Here is a 16,412-nt window from a genome sequence, read left to right on the forward strand (position 1 = left end):
GCCCGCAACGATGTGCAATACAGTAATAACAACATATAATGGAATCCAATAAAACAACATTGTGCAATAAACAGTGACATAGTAGGGCATATCTGTATTTGTACATAAGTTATTTACAGAGCATGGAGGACATGCTAGGTCCTGTGATAGTGCATACACTGTTAGCTACGGATGAGGCACTGGGTCTTTCTGTACATTGCTATTTTATACAATCTCAGGTTATACTATTTTTAAAGTGACCTTTCCTTAGTGGCCATAAGTGTGGGCGTGTGCAGCATGAGTGTGTGCTTGCTCATGTTAAAGTGGCTGCTAGTGTGTGAGCGTGTATGTCGTGTGTGTGCTCATGTGTGCTTGTGTGTGGAGAGTTCAGTGTTCTGTACGCATCTGTATATGCATCTGTGTGTATACTATATATATATATATATATATAAAATCTACTAGCATGTGTGGCCATTTGCTAGCTTTCAAATGTAGGCAGTTGCTGGTGTATTCAGCAGGTAAGCCCCCCCCCCCCCCCTGCTCTGTCCTGCACCCCTCATCAGATCCACCCCCTGGGATAACGCATCATCTTGGCTCTCTCAGGTCATAAAGACAGCTTGGACCTCCGTCGCTCCTCACCACAAGACCTCTCCACCTCCAGCAGACAGCCCAGCCCCCCCACGCCAAGCAGGGAACAGGTGTGTGTTTGTGTGTGTCATTTATTAACTGTATGGGGATCTTTCGAAGGTATGTTTCCTCGTTGGAGAGAGATTATTTGTTCAGAGTGAGTCACCATCCTGATTACGTTACTTCCTATTCCGACTTGTTCTTAGTTCCTCAATCCCCATTAGAATGTGTTTGGTTGAATGCAGAATGCAAGCTAGTATTAGGGGTGCACCGATATATCGGTCGCGTATCGGTTGACTGCAATCGGCCGATAAGATCAAATTGACCGATGGCAGTGGCCGATAATTATCAAAAAAAATTATAATAATAAAAAAGAATGTAACTTTTTTTCTTATATATAAATATCCTCAAACTAAATCCTCAATTTGAATAAAGTGATTAATCTGATTAAATGAGTCTTTATTTACTTTCTTTAATGAATATAACTCATCAGTTTCGTCAACATAAATAATCCAATAAGGGCACGGTTGGTACGAAAGTGATGGGGACGTCTTGATGGAGCGCCAAGCGGATGAAGATAGGCTACATCATTTATGATAAATGTTTTATTTAAATGTTTATGATGAGTCATGTACTATCAATCAAATTTATTTTGTATAGCACATTTAGACATGACACTTGTCAACCAAAGTGCTTCACATAGCTAAGAACAAAGAAAAGTATAGAATAAACAGAAAATAAAAACAACCAACGGATAGACAAGGAAACAAAACAACACGTCAACACGCAAGGCAAGAGGCAAAGTGAGTCAGGGAAGGCCAGGCGGTATAGGTCGGTTTTGAGTTTCGATTTAAAAGACTCGATGGAGGTGGCAGATTTAATGGACATGGGGATGCTGTTCCAGAGGTCAGGGGCTGCGACCGCAAAAGCACGCCCCCCCTAAACTTGAAATTGGACCTACGGGTGTGCTCATGTGACCCTTGTCAGCCAATCTGAGGGCCCTGACGTTGGTATAGGGGGTAAGGAGGTCTGCTAGGTAAGCAGGGGCCTTACCATTAAGGGCTTTGTAGACCAATAGGAGGACCTTGAAATCTATTCTATAGCGCACCGGGAGCCAGTGGAGGGAGGCAAGTACAGGGGTGATGTGAGCTCTCTTCCGGGTACCTGTGAGCAGTCTAGCGGCAGCGTTTTGGGGTAGTTGTAGACGGGCTATGGTGGATTTATTAAGCCCCAGGTACAGGGAGTTACAGTAGTCTAAGCGTGAGGATATGAAGGCGTGAATGACTCTTTCCATGTCTGAGGGGGAGAGAATGGCCTTGATCCTAGTAGCTATGGACCGGAGCTGGAAAAAACACCCCTTCACTACCGAGTTTATATGCATATTGAAGGAAAACTCGGGGTCAAAGAGCATGCCCAGGTTTTTAACGAAGGGCTTCACTAGGGCAGACAGGTTACCCAGGCTGCTGGCAATGACACTGGTTTGGTTTGGGGGGCCGAAAAGGAGGATTTCACACTTTGACTGATTGAGCTGTAGGAAATTGTGTGCCATCCAGCATTTGATGTCGTCTAGGCAGGATCGAAGACTGTCGAGATAGGTCTATCTCCCCATGAAACCCAACAATATAACCAGAGTGTCATCGGCATAAAAATGGAAAGAGATATTGTGTTTTTTAATGATCAGACCAACGGGCAGCATATATAGGGCAAAGGATGGAGCCTTGTGGAACCCCGCAGGAGAGAGAGGGGGAGGAGCAATTTACGATATTAACGGAGAAGCTTCTATCACTGAGGTAGGAGGTGAACCATGATAGGATTGTGCCACTGACACCAACTGCCTGGTGGAGACGGGATATGAGGATATACGAGGATAATAATAATAATAATTCATTTATTTTGTATAGCGCTTTTCAAAGACCCAAAGTCGCTGACAATAGGCAAAAAATAAACAAAGAAAACAATGAAACATAGAACCACAGGGAAACGGAGAACAATAAGAATACACAGGAACATAAAACCACGAGTAACGGATAACAAATACGGGAGTGAGTAGGGGAGACAGTCGGGAAGAGAGTAAGGGAAAACCAAGGGGGGTGGGGGGGCAGGGGAAATGGTGGCGGATGAAGGAGGGTGGTTATGGGTAAGGAAGGTTGAATGCTAGGGAGGACAGGTAGGTTTTGAGTCTGGATTTGAAGGTGGAGAGTGAGGGAGAGTCTCTGATGGTCTGAGGGAGGGAGTTCCAGAGTCGGGGTGCAGCTCATGAGAATACCCGGTCACCAAAATGTTTGAGTTTGGATGACGGGACAGTGAGGGAAAGAGTGGAAAGAGGACCGGAGGGAACGGGTGGGGCGGTAAGGGAGAAGGAGGTCAGTCAGATAGGGGGGAGGGGGGGGCGTGCAGGCTATGGAGGGCTTTGAAGGTGAGTAGTAGTGTTTTGAAGTTGATGCGTTCCTTGAACGGGAGCCAGTGGAGGGAGTGGAGGACAGGAGTGATGTGTTCGCGGGACCGGGTGTTAGTGAGGAGGCGGGCGGCTGAGTTTTGGACCATCTGCAGTTCATGGAGGGAGTGGGAGGTGATGCCAGTGAGGAGGGAGGTGCAGTAGTCCAGGCGGGAGGAGATGAAGGCGTGAATGAGGGATTCAGCAGCAGGGGGGGAGAGGCAGTGATGGATTTTGGCAATGTTGCGGAGGTGAAAATATGAAGTTTTGACAATGGAGCGGACATGGGGGTCAAATGAGAGGGTGGGGTCGAGGATGACAGAGGTTGCGGACTAGGGGGAGAAGGGGTGATGGTGGAGTCATTGATGGTGAGTATGATGGGTCCGGATCTGGTGAGGGTGGCAGGGTTTCCGTTAGAAAAAATTGTTGCCGGTCTCCGTGACCTGCAAGATTTCAATCTACCGGACAAATGAGATTAATTCCGGTCATAGTTTATTGAGCTTTAAAACAATTGATAGGCAGGCTATATAAAGAATGTCATCCTCAAGGCATGTAGATTTATAATAGTATTACTTAAAACTAGGCTACTTTTGCGTATACAGTCATTAATATATTCCAAATAAAATAAGTCCCTCGATACTCCGTGCTGCTGCTGACTTGAAATAAAATAGACCGCGTATGTGGGCAGTCGGTCCGACACTAAACAGCAGTCTGTTATAATCACATTTTTATGAGCTAACGAATTCCGTTATATTGGACATTTGTATTAATTATATCAAGCGAAGAACTGAGAAAGCAGAGAGACGGCAACATTATCGTGGTTTGCGTGACGACTCTCTCCACCTCGCAACGACTTATTTGCAAAGAGTATGGCGATGCAGAGCAGCTGATCCAGCTGTTATTGGCTCTTTTCTGGGGACCGCACAGCAGCGCCCCCCACCCAACATTGGCTGAAAATGGCTGAATTGGAGTACTGCTGGAATACTGCATTGTGCTGCTGGTGCTATGGCTCTGCAGCTTCACAAAAGTTCGCACACCCAGCACTAAGCTCTCGCTGACAACGTCGTTGTCATTATTAGAAGCAACGAGGAAACAAATGTAATGATCGTTTCGTTCATCGCATAGGCTATTTAATTTTAGCCTATTTTAATACAATTCAAATTATCAAATTGTGCTTAGACTCAGGGAATTATTTTCACCGGACATTAAGACCGGAGAGATAAAATATGTCGGACTTCAACAGATTTTGCCGGTCAAATACTGGTAATTACCGGCTAACGGAAACGCTGGCACACACACTAATCAGCATTGGAGGCTATTAACCAGGGCCGGACTGGGGAAATCATTCAGGCCAGGAAATATAGTGCGAAATACAGCCCCAGTCAGGCCACTTTTTAACACCAGGACATTTATTGTTACAAAGACTTAATTTCCTGCATTCTGGTGCAGGCATTTTTTTATTTGTACCCTTTAAATGCCAGTGTTTGTGATGGCATCACAAATTATTGTTAAAAAACAGGCTAGCATATGTATGATTAGCAACAACACTGATTTTGATGGATTTTCAGTTTTTTGTAATGTCAGATTGAAAATAATAAAATCTTTTATTCTTCAGCCCTGATCATAACACCACATATTAATTTAATAATTCTAACCCTTTAAATGCCAGTGTGTGTGATGGCATATATTTGCAATATATCAAATGCAAAGTCGATTTTTCTGGGGCGTAGATACGGCTAACATTACGCACGCACACACACACACACTGCGATGGCGGAGAAAAAAACATCTGATTACCCCAAGACTGGTAAAATAGAGTCCTTACCTCACATCAGATGTTCTGCAAAAAGATTAATCCAATTCCTGATTGCCATTCCAAATATTGATCGCGTTTATTGATCCAACGTTATAGCACCAAAACACATAATCCACGCTGCTCTGAGTGTCCTCAGTCCATATGTTGAAGTAAAACCTGGACCGGACTTATTTTTTTGATGCACAGTCCCACCCAATCCAATCCAATGATGTGCAATACCATCCGGGAGACGATAGGGGGCGGTATTTGCCCCTTTCAAGCTCAGACCCATTCCCAATGATACATCAGGCTGGATGGATGAAAAATGTATGGATATTGCTAATAAAAGAAACCACGATTAAAACCAGAGTTTTCCCGGGTCTTGGCACTCAATGCATGGCGAGTTAACCCGACTAATCTCGTGGTTGGCACTGAATGGGTTAAGCAAGCAGGGCAGATTCTGTGCTGTGGTTGGCTCTGAAACCTGACTGAAATGTGTCCAGGATGTTGTTCAAGTGCAGGTAGGGAGACGGCTGGGAGAGAATAGCCTTTTCAAGGACCTTTGACAGAAATGGGAGCTTGGAGATTGGCCTGTAATTATTGAGCTGGGTGGAGTCTAGGTTGGGTTTTTTCAGAAGGGGCTGGACCACTGCATGTTTGAAGCAGGTTGGAACGGTACCAGTGACTAGGGAGGTGTTAACACTTTGACGACCGGGCCTCGCCATCTAATATGTGGCTGGAGGACAACGCTTTGTAAACAAACCGATGTACTTTTGTACAGCTATATATATACTTTATAGTATTGCTATCTGTCCATTCTCATTGTCACTTGAGTGCATAAACCGTGCCTTCATAATGGCTTAACACTTTCAGTGCCGGGTCGTGTTTTCCTATTTACCCCGTTGAGTGCCACCATCCACGGCCAATGTTAACGTTAATATCGCCTAATCTATGTTTTAAATTATGGCTATGTGTCTAATCTGCCCGTCGCTTATCAAAGACTCATTTTCCAGTCAACATTGGCAAGGCAGATTGTATTTTTATCGCTTCATTTCCGTTTGATAGCATTTTGAAAATCACCCGTTTTCGCGGAAAAAACCACACATTCCCTGATAATCGCCTTTTACTGGAATATTCCAGAACGTTGTCATTTGTCGGCCTATTTATGAATCGTTTTCAAATAAACGCTAGATGATCGATAGTATATGTGTGCGCACGCACGCTCATGCCGCGCGCTGATAATCGCTGGTCTTATTTCCTCATGGCTTTTACAGTCAAAACACCCATATCACATATCACATAAACGCTTATATCTCTGTGAAAACGAGTCTGATTATCCTAACACTGATAACATAGATTCCTTACCTGACATCAGATGGTATCCAAATGGTATATTCCAATTCCTGATCACCATTCGAAAAAAATCGATAAGTGTATAGATCTAACGTGTATACAGTAGAACACATGATCCGCACGGCTCAGAGGCTCCAGAATGAACTCTGGTAGACCCCGGCTGCATCAGTGAGAAGTAAAATGTGGAGTCAGAAATCCGTTCTCCCATTCACTTTAATTGAGTCCATTCCAAAAGGGTGATTTACCATCTGGGAGACGATAGGGAGCGCTTTTTTCAAATCTGAGCGGCGGCGGTCCCTGGATCTCCAACGGTAGATTCGCGTGATGCAATATGATTTCAGATCGCTAATAAAAAAAAATAAACCCAGAGAATACTCTGGGCGTGGCATTCAACGGTCGGGTCGTAAACCCGAGAAAAGCCGTGAGTGGCACTCAAAGTGTTAAAGAAAATAAAAATCCATCGGTTGGTTGTCATTTTATAGCGTCCTGAATATAAGCTTTATCGCAGTTTTCATCTCGTATTTTTTCTGGAAAGCTATTTATAGGGCTAAAGGCTAGTAACGTTATATCGAACGGCATTTCTGTTGTATATATACGAATGAAATAAACCAAACTGCTTATCATCCGGACTATTACAGAGCATCTTGTTGAATTATTCTAAAAAAAATTGTCAGGGCACAAATATTGGTATCGGCCGATTGTCAAGGTCAACTTTATTTATATAGCACATTTAAAACCAACCGAAGTTGTAACAAAGTGCTTCACAATATACCACATAGAAAATGACTAAAAATACAATACAAAACTGAGAAACGCATAAAAGACTATATATACAAAATACAATACACACATGTATTATTGTAAGCTGTATTATATTAAAACAATATAAAAGACTAAGAAATACAAAACATTTCAAATACAGTATGTACACAAAGTCAGAAGCTGCAATACATTAAAAACAATCACGACACGACCAGAGATATATGGCTTACTAAGCCTCAAAACGCCAAGGAGAATAAGTGAGTCTTTAGCTGAGCCTTAAAATTGTCTAGGCTCTGAGCAGATCTAATTTGCAGTGGAAGACTGTTCCATAATTTAGGGGCAGCCACTGCAAATGCTCGGTCACCTTTTGTTTTTTTCCTAGACCTTGGGACATCTAAAAGTAATTTATTTGATGACCTCAGTGCTCTAACTGGGGTGGAAACATGGAGAAGTTCAGCTAGGTACTGAGGGGCCAGACCATTTAAGGCTTTAAAAACAAACAACGACATTTTTAAATCAATCCTGAAACGAACAGGGAGCCAGTGCAGGGAAGCTAGCACTGGACTGATGTGCTCACGCCTCTTAGTGCCAGTCAAGAGGCGTGCAGCAGCGTTCTGCACTAGCTGCAGGCGTCGTAAGGAGAGCTGGTCGAGACCCACATATAGAGCATTACAATAATCCAGCCTTGACGATATGAAAGCATGGATGACCCTCTCCAGGTCTTTGGGAGATAGGTAGGGCTTTACCTTTGCCAGGAGTCTTAGTTGAAAGAAGGAGCCTTTGACCACAGATCCAATCTGTTTGTTAAATTTCAGATCCCTGTCAAAAGTGACACCAAGGCTTTTTATAGAATTTTGTTTTTTGGCATCGAGGGGCCCTAAAATACCAGTCGAGTTTCCCAAGCGGTCCAACTGCCCAAACACAATAACCTCCGTCTTTCAGTCATTAAGATTTAGGAAATTTAGATCCATCCAAATCTTAATGTCGGCAAGAGCGGCCAGCAGAGGTTCAAGACAGTTATTGCTTTCTAGTTTTAGAGGAAGGTAAATTTGGACATCGTCCGCGTAGCAGTGAAAAGAGACATTATGCTTGCGCATAATAGATCCTAAGGGCAGCATGTATAAGGAAAACAACAAGGGACCCAGGATGGAACCTTGGGGAACACCACATGAAAGAGGGGCCACAGTTGAGGAGAACTTTCCCAGATGGACAGAGAAAGTCCTATCGGTCAGGTACGACTGAATTAACATAAGGGCAGCACCTCTGATGCCAACACACTGTTCTAGGCGGGATAAAAGGGTCTTATGATCCACCGTATCAAAGGCAGCGGTCAAATCCAATGTTACCATAATGGCATCACACCCAGAGTCCACAGATAAAATAAGGTCATTGAACATTTTTAAAAGAGCAGTCTCAGTACTATGACGAGGTCTAAAACCCGACTGAAACTCCCATTAGATGTCGTTTGTCTCTAAAAAAGATTGCAGCTGGATGAAGATTACTTTCTCCAGCACTTTGGACAGAAAGGGCAGTTTCGAGATGGGCCTAAAATTTGAGAGAACAGAAGGGTCCAAGTTTGTTTTTTTGATTAGCGGCTGCACTATAGCATGTTTAAAAGAAATTGGAAAAATTCCTGAACTAAAACAAGCATGCACCAAAACAAGAATAAAAGAGCCAACTGACTTAAAATCAAAAACCTCTTTTAAAAGGCGAGAGGGAACACTGTCAGAGAGGCAGTTTGTGGGCCGCAACTCACGAACAACATCAGACAGTGAGGACAAGGATATGGGTTTAAACTCCTCAAAAACAGCTGGGCACACAGGTGGAACCGAGGGGTCGGGGGCAGCAAGAGGGGGTGCAGACCGAAGAGACGAGATTTTGTCAACAAAGAAATTAAAAAAATCATTACAGAGAGCAAGTGATGGTACAACAGGGGCAGTATCACAAGGGTTTACAAGAGAGTCAAGAGTATTAAATAGAACCCTGGGTTTGCTAATATTCTTAGCAATAAGATTGGAGATATATATATTGTGTTATTTGAAAAAAATTCATATCAGTGCATCCCTAGCTAGTAGCTAGTCTGTCCCGTTAGACTGTGTTTGGTTGAATGTGATGCTAGCTAGTCTGTCCCGTTAGACTGTGTTTGGTTGAATGTGATGCTAGCTCGTGTGTTTGGTTGAATGTGATGCTAGCTCGTATGTCCCGTTAGACTGTGTTTGGTTGAATGTGATGCTAGCTCGTGTGTTTGGTTGAATGTGATGCTAGCTCGTATGTCCCGTTAGACTGTGTTTGGTTGAATGTGATGCTAGCTCGTGTGTTTGGTTGAATGTGATGCTAGCTCGTATGTCCCGTTAGACTGTGTTTGGTTGAATGTGATGCTAGCTCGTGTGTTTGGTTGAATGTGATGCTAGCTCGTATGTCCCGTTAGACTGTGTTTGGTTGAATGTGATGCTAGCTCGTATGTCCCGTTAGACTGTGTTTGGTTGAATGTGATGCTAGCTCGTATGTCCCGTTATACTGTGTTTGGTTGAATGTGATGCTAGCTCGTATGTCCTGTTAGACTGTGTTTGGTTGAATGTGATGCTAGCTCGTATGTCCCGTTAGACTGTGTTTGGTTGAATGTGATGCTAGCTCGTATGTCCCGTTAGACTGTATTTGGTTGAATGTGATACTAGCTCGTATGTCCCGTTAGACTGTTTGGTTGAATGTGATGCTAGCTCGTATTGTCCTGTTAGACTGTGTTTGGTTGAATGTGATGCTAGCTCGTATGTCCTGTTAGACTGTGTTTGGTTGAATGTGATGCTAGCTCGTATGTCCTGTTAGACTGTGTTTGGTTGAATGTGATGCTAGCTCGTATGTCCCGTTAGACTACGCCTCATACGGCCTCAGGAATACTAGGGACTAGTATAGAATAATACATTATCTGTCACCGAATTCATAGTAACTTGACAGAAGGTATTACTATGCATTGGTTTATTTTTAAATTAGAATGTAACATAATTGTGCGTTTGCAATAACGGCAGCTTTGCTAACGCCTGGGGACAGATCCGTCCTGACATTTCTGTCCGGCAAAATGGACACAAATCGAGCGGAAACGGACACATAGTCAGCCCTGTCCAACAAACGGATGCTCCTTACTGAATAATTATTAAAAACAGACGTAGACAGTGGCGTAGTGGGCAAGGCGCTCGCCATGAAATCTGGAGACGCTGGGCTCGCCTGTTCGAGCCCAGCGCTCCACATTTGCTTTCAGTTTAGCTGGTCGTCCACAGTAATACACATTGGCCGTATTAGGGGGTGGGAAACTGATGGGTGGGGATCGGGCGTTGTGGACAGCGACTCCTACAGGTCGGTTGGTGCGCCTGCGCAGTAGAATCAGGAAGTGTCGGGGGCATCGTGAGTTTCCCACGCGTTACTCCTCGCCACTGAGAGATCGAGCTGCGCAGGTGAAAAGATGAGACTGCTGTTACCTCAAGTACCGGAGGGGACTTGTGCTATGTATGACTTAGTCCACATTGCAGCCGGCTTGTGGGAGGCAAGAAACAGCGTTCGTGACAGGGGAGGGTTGAATTGGATGATACGAAATTGGGATGGGAGAAAATATAGAAAATGGGAGAAAAAGTGGATCAAAAAGAAAAAAACAGACGTAGACAGAATGGATGAAGATAGCCAGGCCACTGTGATCACTAGGGCTGGGTATTGCCTCTGATTTCCCAAATCAATTCGATTTCTGATTAAATTAGATTCCGATTCACACGGTCCCGAATCGATTCAATGCTATAAAATGTAAGTGGTTCAAGGAACCCTCTAACATGTTGCATTGTTAAAAATATCAATGTTTACATTAAGAATTGACTCTCAAGCAGTTACATGAATGTACTTTTTATTGGAACATTGGCTTTTGCATATGTCACGTCTGGGTGATGTCTCAGTAAGTGGTTTCGTAGATTTGTTGCATTTCCACAATCATTATCTATGTCTGTCACTATAGCCAATGGAAATGCTAGAAATGGTCACGTGGGCTGGGAGAACCAATCTAAAATGCCTATCCCGAGGCCAAACTTAATTGCCGACCCCTGGTCTACACCCTCCCCAGACCGACAGTGGGGCAATGCGCACAACGACTAGGAAGGGAATTGGCATAACGACCTAATAATATATATTTTTTTTTAAGATCGATCTTGGGATTTTATGAATCGATAATCGCTAATTCAAATGAAGTTCGATTCGGAATCGGGAAATCGTTTATTTTCTTTTTTACCCAGCCATAGTGGTCACATGACCCAACAACAGGCACACGTCGAGTCGTAGCTGATAGTTAATCAATTGCCACAACGGTGCCATGAAAATGTACCACGAATCAACGGTAGGATCACTGTTGACCGACCTCCCGTCCTCGTCTGTCCGTCACCAGAGCCACGCTGAAGGACAGGGTCACATCAGGGCCGTCAACTCCTACGCCGGCTTCACGGAGTTCGACCGGAGCCCCGCCTTCCTCCACCCCGACTCCAGTAAGTCCCGCCCACTCGGCCCCACTCTCACCGAACACAGTGGAAGCTTTGACCCAGTGGGACGCTGGAATGCCACTCTGTTCTGCAGCGTTGAAATGCTAGGACTGGGTGCTACTGCTCATTGTATCAAAAGGGTCTTTCTTAGTCAAAAAACATGGAAAACAAGTGTTGTTTTATCATGATAGAACGTCAACATTGGTGCCCAATGGGGTTTGGCCTCATCGGTTCATGAGCGCTCTTCTTCATAGGTCAGCAAACACTGTCAAATAGGTTCCTTTGAAAACACTAGAACCACCTAGTTTAGCCAGTTAATGTTTACATTAGCAAGCTGAATGAGTGCGAACAAACACTAGCTAACCAACTTATCTAGTTAACATTAAATAAGCTTACTTGCTGCCATCAGCTTTATCACATAGCCACTTTGAACAGAAAAAACGATAGCTTAGCACTAATCACGGTTAGCATTGCGCTAATCACGGTTAGCATTGCACAAATCACGGTTAGCATTGCACTAATCACGGTTAGCATAGATAATGTCAGTTAATGTTTGCTACTCGATCTTTCGGTTAGCTTTCATGAATTAATCTGAATGCCATGCTTTTTAGCGATGCTAATCGTGATTTATTTTACTTCCGTCATATACAGAAGAATAACAGAAGTATAAGAAATCATGATTTAGCATCGCTAAACAGCATGGCATTCCGATTAATTCATGAAAGCTAACTGTAGTTACTGGTTGTTCTTGACTCCTCTCTGTAGCTCTTAAGAAAGAGAGGAGCAGAGTGTCTGCTGAAGACCTCCGGGCTGCTATGCTGGTAAGAATCCTCTATTTTCATTCATACATTCATTCTCCTTACAGTGCAACTAGGGCTGGGCGATGTAACGATAACGATAATTATCGCGATATATTTTAATAATCGATATCGGAAAGAAAAAAAATCAGATATTTTATTTAAAAAAAGATTGTGACCTGCAACAGGGCAGCTTTAAAACCAGAGACAGTGGACAGACTTGTCTTTCTTGCCTGCAACTTAAAGTAATGGCTTTGCTTGTCCAAATGACAATACTGACCAAATTGAGATGAATTTTTCTCCATTTATTTTGTTTGCATTCTAATTTAAAATACAGTTTGAAACCGTCAGTACACAGTAGGCTATGTGTGCTAGCAGAGCTAGACTCCAGTCACGGTGCACATGTGCGGTGGTTTGTCCACCAAAAAAGCGGCAAAAGATAGAAAAGAAACTAGCAGAGCCAGAACTATTCAACTCCCCTGGAGCCACAGCCAGCAGAGAAGCCTGTTTACTTTCGCTTTCAAACCAGCTGCAGCCTGAGAACTGGAGTGTGAGGGGATGTAACACTAAAGATGGAGCCTGAGAACTGGAGTGTGAGGGGCTGTAACACTAAAGATGGAGCCTGAGAACTGGAGTGTGAGGGGCTGTAACACTAAAGATGGAGCCTGAGAACTGGAGTGTGAGGGGATGTAACACTAAAGATGGAGCCTGAGAACTGGAGTGTGAGGGGCTGTAACACTAAAGATGGCGGCAACGACAAAGAATTGCTGCAAAATAAACATACATCTGTTTAATAATAAATTAAAAAAAAATGTATACTATATTTTCTTTTTTATCGAGTGATATGATATTGTTATCGATATCGTTATCGCAATATCATTTTTGGCCATATCGCCCAGCCCTAAGTCCAACTGCTTTACCTTAACCTGTTCCCTGTGTCTCGTCCGACCAGGAGAGGGTCCAGGTCAAGTCAGCCCAAGCCAGCAGCCTGTAAGTGGATCACAAACACATGGCACTACATACTATAACCTAATCGGAGCAAGGGGTACACAATCTTAATGTGATGCTCTCTCTCTCTCTCTCTCTCTCTCTCTCTCTCAGACGGGCCCCTGGGGAGGATGCTCTGAATGGTAGGAGCAGTACCTAGTAGTAAGCTAGTGGGTGGTAGCTTCATGGTGTGTGTGTGTTGGTGGGAGCTTCATAGTGTGTGTGTGTGTGTGTGTTGATGGTAACTTCATAGTGTGTGTGTGTGTTGATGGTAACTTCATAGTGTGTGTGTGTTGGTGGTAGCTTCATAGTGTGTGTGTGTGTGTGTGTTGATGGTAACTTCATAGTGTGTGTGTGTGTTGGTGGCAGAGGCGTATTTAGACCACTATCACTAGGGCACGTGCCCTAGTGATGATCATCTGTGCCCCAGTGATGAAAAAATAAATAAAAAAAATGTTTTTTTTTTTTTTTTTTTTTTTTAACAAATGTTTTTTATTTTCCCTTTTTTAACATGATCAAATGATCATTTAACATGATCAAATAATTATTATAATATTTTTTACTTCGCTTTGAAATATTATAGTGAAATATTTTGCACTGCATTTATCTTGTTGAAATCCTCCAACAGGCTCTTTTTTGTAAGTTGACTGGTTTGCACACCAATAATACAGTGCAATAATAGAATAGTAGAATAGATAGTAAAATTATGCAATAGAATGGCCAGAGTAAAATAGTGCTACAGTACAATCAACAGCGGGGTGTATTAGAAGGCTATGGTGAAGAGGTACGTTTTTAGCTTATTTCTGAAAATATTAAGAGATCTAGCTTCCCTAATGTCCATAGGTAGTGTGTTCCATAACTTTGGTGCATAGTTAGCAAAGGCTGCATCCCTGATTTTCTTTAGACTGTGGCTTGGAACCTTCAATAGACCAGTAGTAGATGATCACTTACTTGTAACTTCGGGTTTGATCCAAGGAGTAAGTTGCCCCATATTGCTCTGTAACATTTCTCTTTTTGTTATAGGACCGACTAGTAGGATTTCAGTTTTGCCCTCATTTAATTTTAGGAAGTTGTTCGTCATCCATTTGTTTATTGCTAAGAGACAGGCGGAAATGGAGTTTATAGCTGTGTGATCATTTGGTTCAGCGGAGATGTACAATTGTGTGTCATCTGCGTAACTATGGAAACATACATTGTGCTTTCTAATGATGTCTCCTCAATGTTCAATGTTCAATGCAATGTTCAATGCAAGTAAAGCACTTTAAACTTTAAGTATGACTAAATGCTTTATTGACTATATATATAGTAACTGTTCCAAAATGCATAGATTTCTATGTATTTTAGGGGTTTGGGTGGCTAGCTCTTTTTAATTAATATAAATGTCAGATTGTTTTATTTATTTCATAGATTTCTATGCATTTCAGGAGTTTGGGGGGCTGGCTCCCCAAAATAATTAAATAACATAACCCTAACCTAACCATAAAACCGAAATAAAGTTAAAAAAAAATAGTTACAAAATCCACCCATTTTCGCCCACAAACCGGCCAAAACCGGCCAAATTTTTTCCGCGGTCGCGCTACGCGCTCCCGCTTCGTAGTTGTTGGTGCCCTTCTGTGCCCTACTGAAGTGCTGGGTCTAGATACGCCCCTGGTTGGTGGTAGCTTCATAGTGTGTGTGTGTTGGTGGTAACTTCATGGTGTGTGTGTTGGTGGTAGCTTCATGGTGTGTTGCTGCTTCAGTAGCTTCATGGTGTGTTGCTGCTTCAGTAGCTTCATGGTGTGTTGCTGCTTCAGTAGCTTCATGGTGTGTTGGTGCTTCAGTAGCTTCATGGTGTGTTGGTGCTTCAGTAGCTTCATGGTGTATTTGTGCTTCAGTAGCTTCATGGTGTGTTGGTGCTTCAGTAGCTTCATGGTGTGTTGCTGCTTCAGTAGCTTCATGGTGTGTTGGTGCTTCAGTAGCTTCATGGTGTGTTGGTGCTTCAGTAGCTTCATGGTGTGTTGCTGCTTCAGTAGCTTCATGGTGTGTTGCTGCTTCAGTAGCTTCATGGTGTGTTGCTGCTTCAGTAGCTTCATGGTGTGTTGGTGCTTCAGTAGCTTCATGGTGTTGCTGCTTCAGTAGCTTCATGGTGTGTTGGTGCTTCAGTAGCTTCATGGTGTGTTGCTGCTTCAGTAGCTTCATGGTGTGTTGCTGCTTCAGTAGCTTCATGGTGTTGCTGCTTCAGTAGCTTCATGGTGTGTTGCTGCTTCAGTAGCTTCATGGTGTGTTGCTGCTTCAGTAGCTTCATGGTGTGTTGCTGCTTCAGTAGCTTCATGGTGTTGCTGCTTCAGTAGCTTCATGGTGTGTTGCTGCTTCAGTAGCTTCATGGTGTGTTGGTGCTTCAGTAGCTTCATGGTGTGTTGCTGCTTCAGTAGCTTCATGCTGTGATGGTGCTTCAGTAGCTTCATGGTGTGTTGGTGCTTCAGTAGCTTCATGGTGTGTTGCTGCTTCAGTAGCTTCATGGTGTGTTGGTGCTTCAGTAGCTTCATGGTGTTGCTGCTTCAGTAGCTTCATGGTGTGTTGGTGCTTCAGTAGCTTCATGGTGTGTTGGTGCTTCAGTAGCTTCATGGTGTGTTGCTGCTTCAGTAGCTTCATGGTGTGTTGGTGGTAGCTTCATGGTGTGTTGCTGCTTCAGTAGCTTCATGGTGTGTTGCTGCTTCAGTAGCTTCATGGTGTGTTGGTGCTTCAGTAGCTTCATGGTGTGTTGGTGCTTCAGTAGCTTCATGGTGTGTTGGTGCTTCAGTAGCTTCATGGTGTGTTGGTGCTTCAGTAGCTTCATGGTGTGTTGGTGCTTCAGTAGCTTCATGGTGTGTTGGTGCTTCAGTAGCTTCATGGTGTGTTGCTGCTTCAGTAGCTTCATGGTGTGTTGGTGCTTCAGTAGCTTCATGATGTGTTGGTGCTTCAGTAGCTTCATGGTGTGTTGGTGCTTCAGTAGCTTCATGGTGTGTTGCTGCTTCAGTAGCTTCATGATGTGTTGCTGCTTCAGTAGCTTCATGGTGTTGCTGCTTCAGTAGCTTCATGGTGTGTTGCTGCTTCAGTAGCTTCATGGTGTGTTGCTGCTTCAGTAGCTTCATGGTGTGTTGCTGCTTCAGTAGCTTCATGGTGTGTTGCTGCTTCAGTAGCTTCATGGTGTGTTG

The 16,412-nt window shown here is 43.5% G+C and overlaps 1 protein-coding gene across 1 annotated transcript in view; it reads left to right on the plus strand.

Moving 5' to 3' along the window:
* trpm7 (transient receptor potential cation channel, subfamily M, member 7) overlaps positions 1 to 16,412 on the plus strand; it is a 175,455-nt gene that overhangs the window by 141,168 nt on the left and 17,875 nt on the right. Inside the window, 5 exon segments of the mRNA XM_084337584.1 lie at positions 583 to 677; positions 11,365 to 11,461; positions 12,221 to 12,276; positions 13,205 to 13,242; positions 13,354 to 13,382. Coding sequence (XP_084193710.1) covers positions 583 to 677; positions 11,365 to 11,461; positions 12,221 to 12,276; positions 13,205 to 13,242; positions 13,354 to 13,382 — 315 coding nt within the window.

The sequence above is a fragment of the Notolepis coatsorum genome, assembly GCF_963971535.1.
Source record: "Notolepis coatsorum genome assembly, chromosome: 20".
NCBI lineage: Eukaryota > Metazoa > Chordata > Actinopteri > Aulopiformes > Paralepididae > Notolepis > Notolepis coatsorum.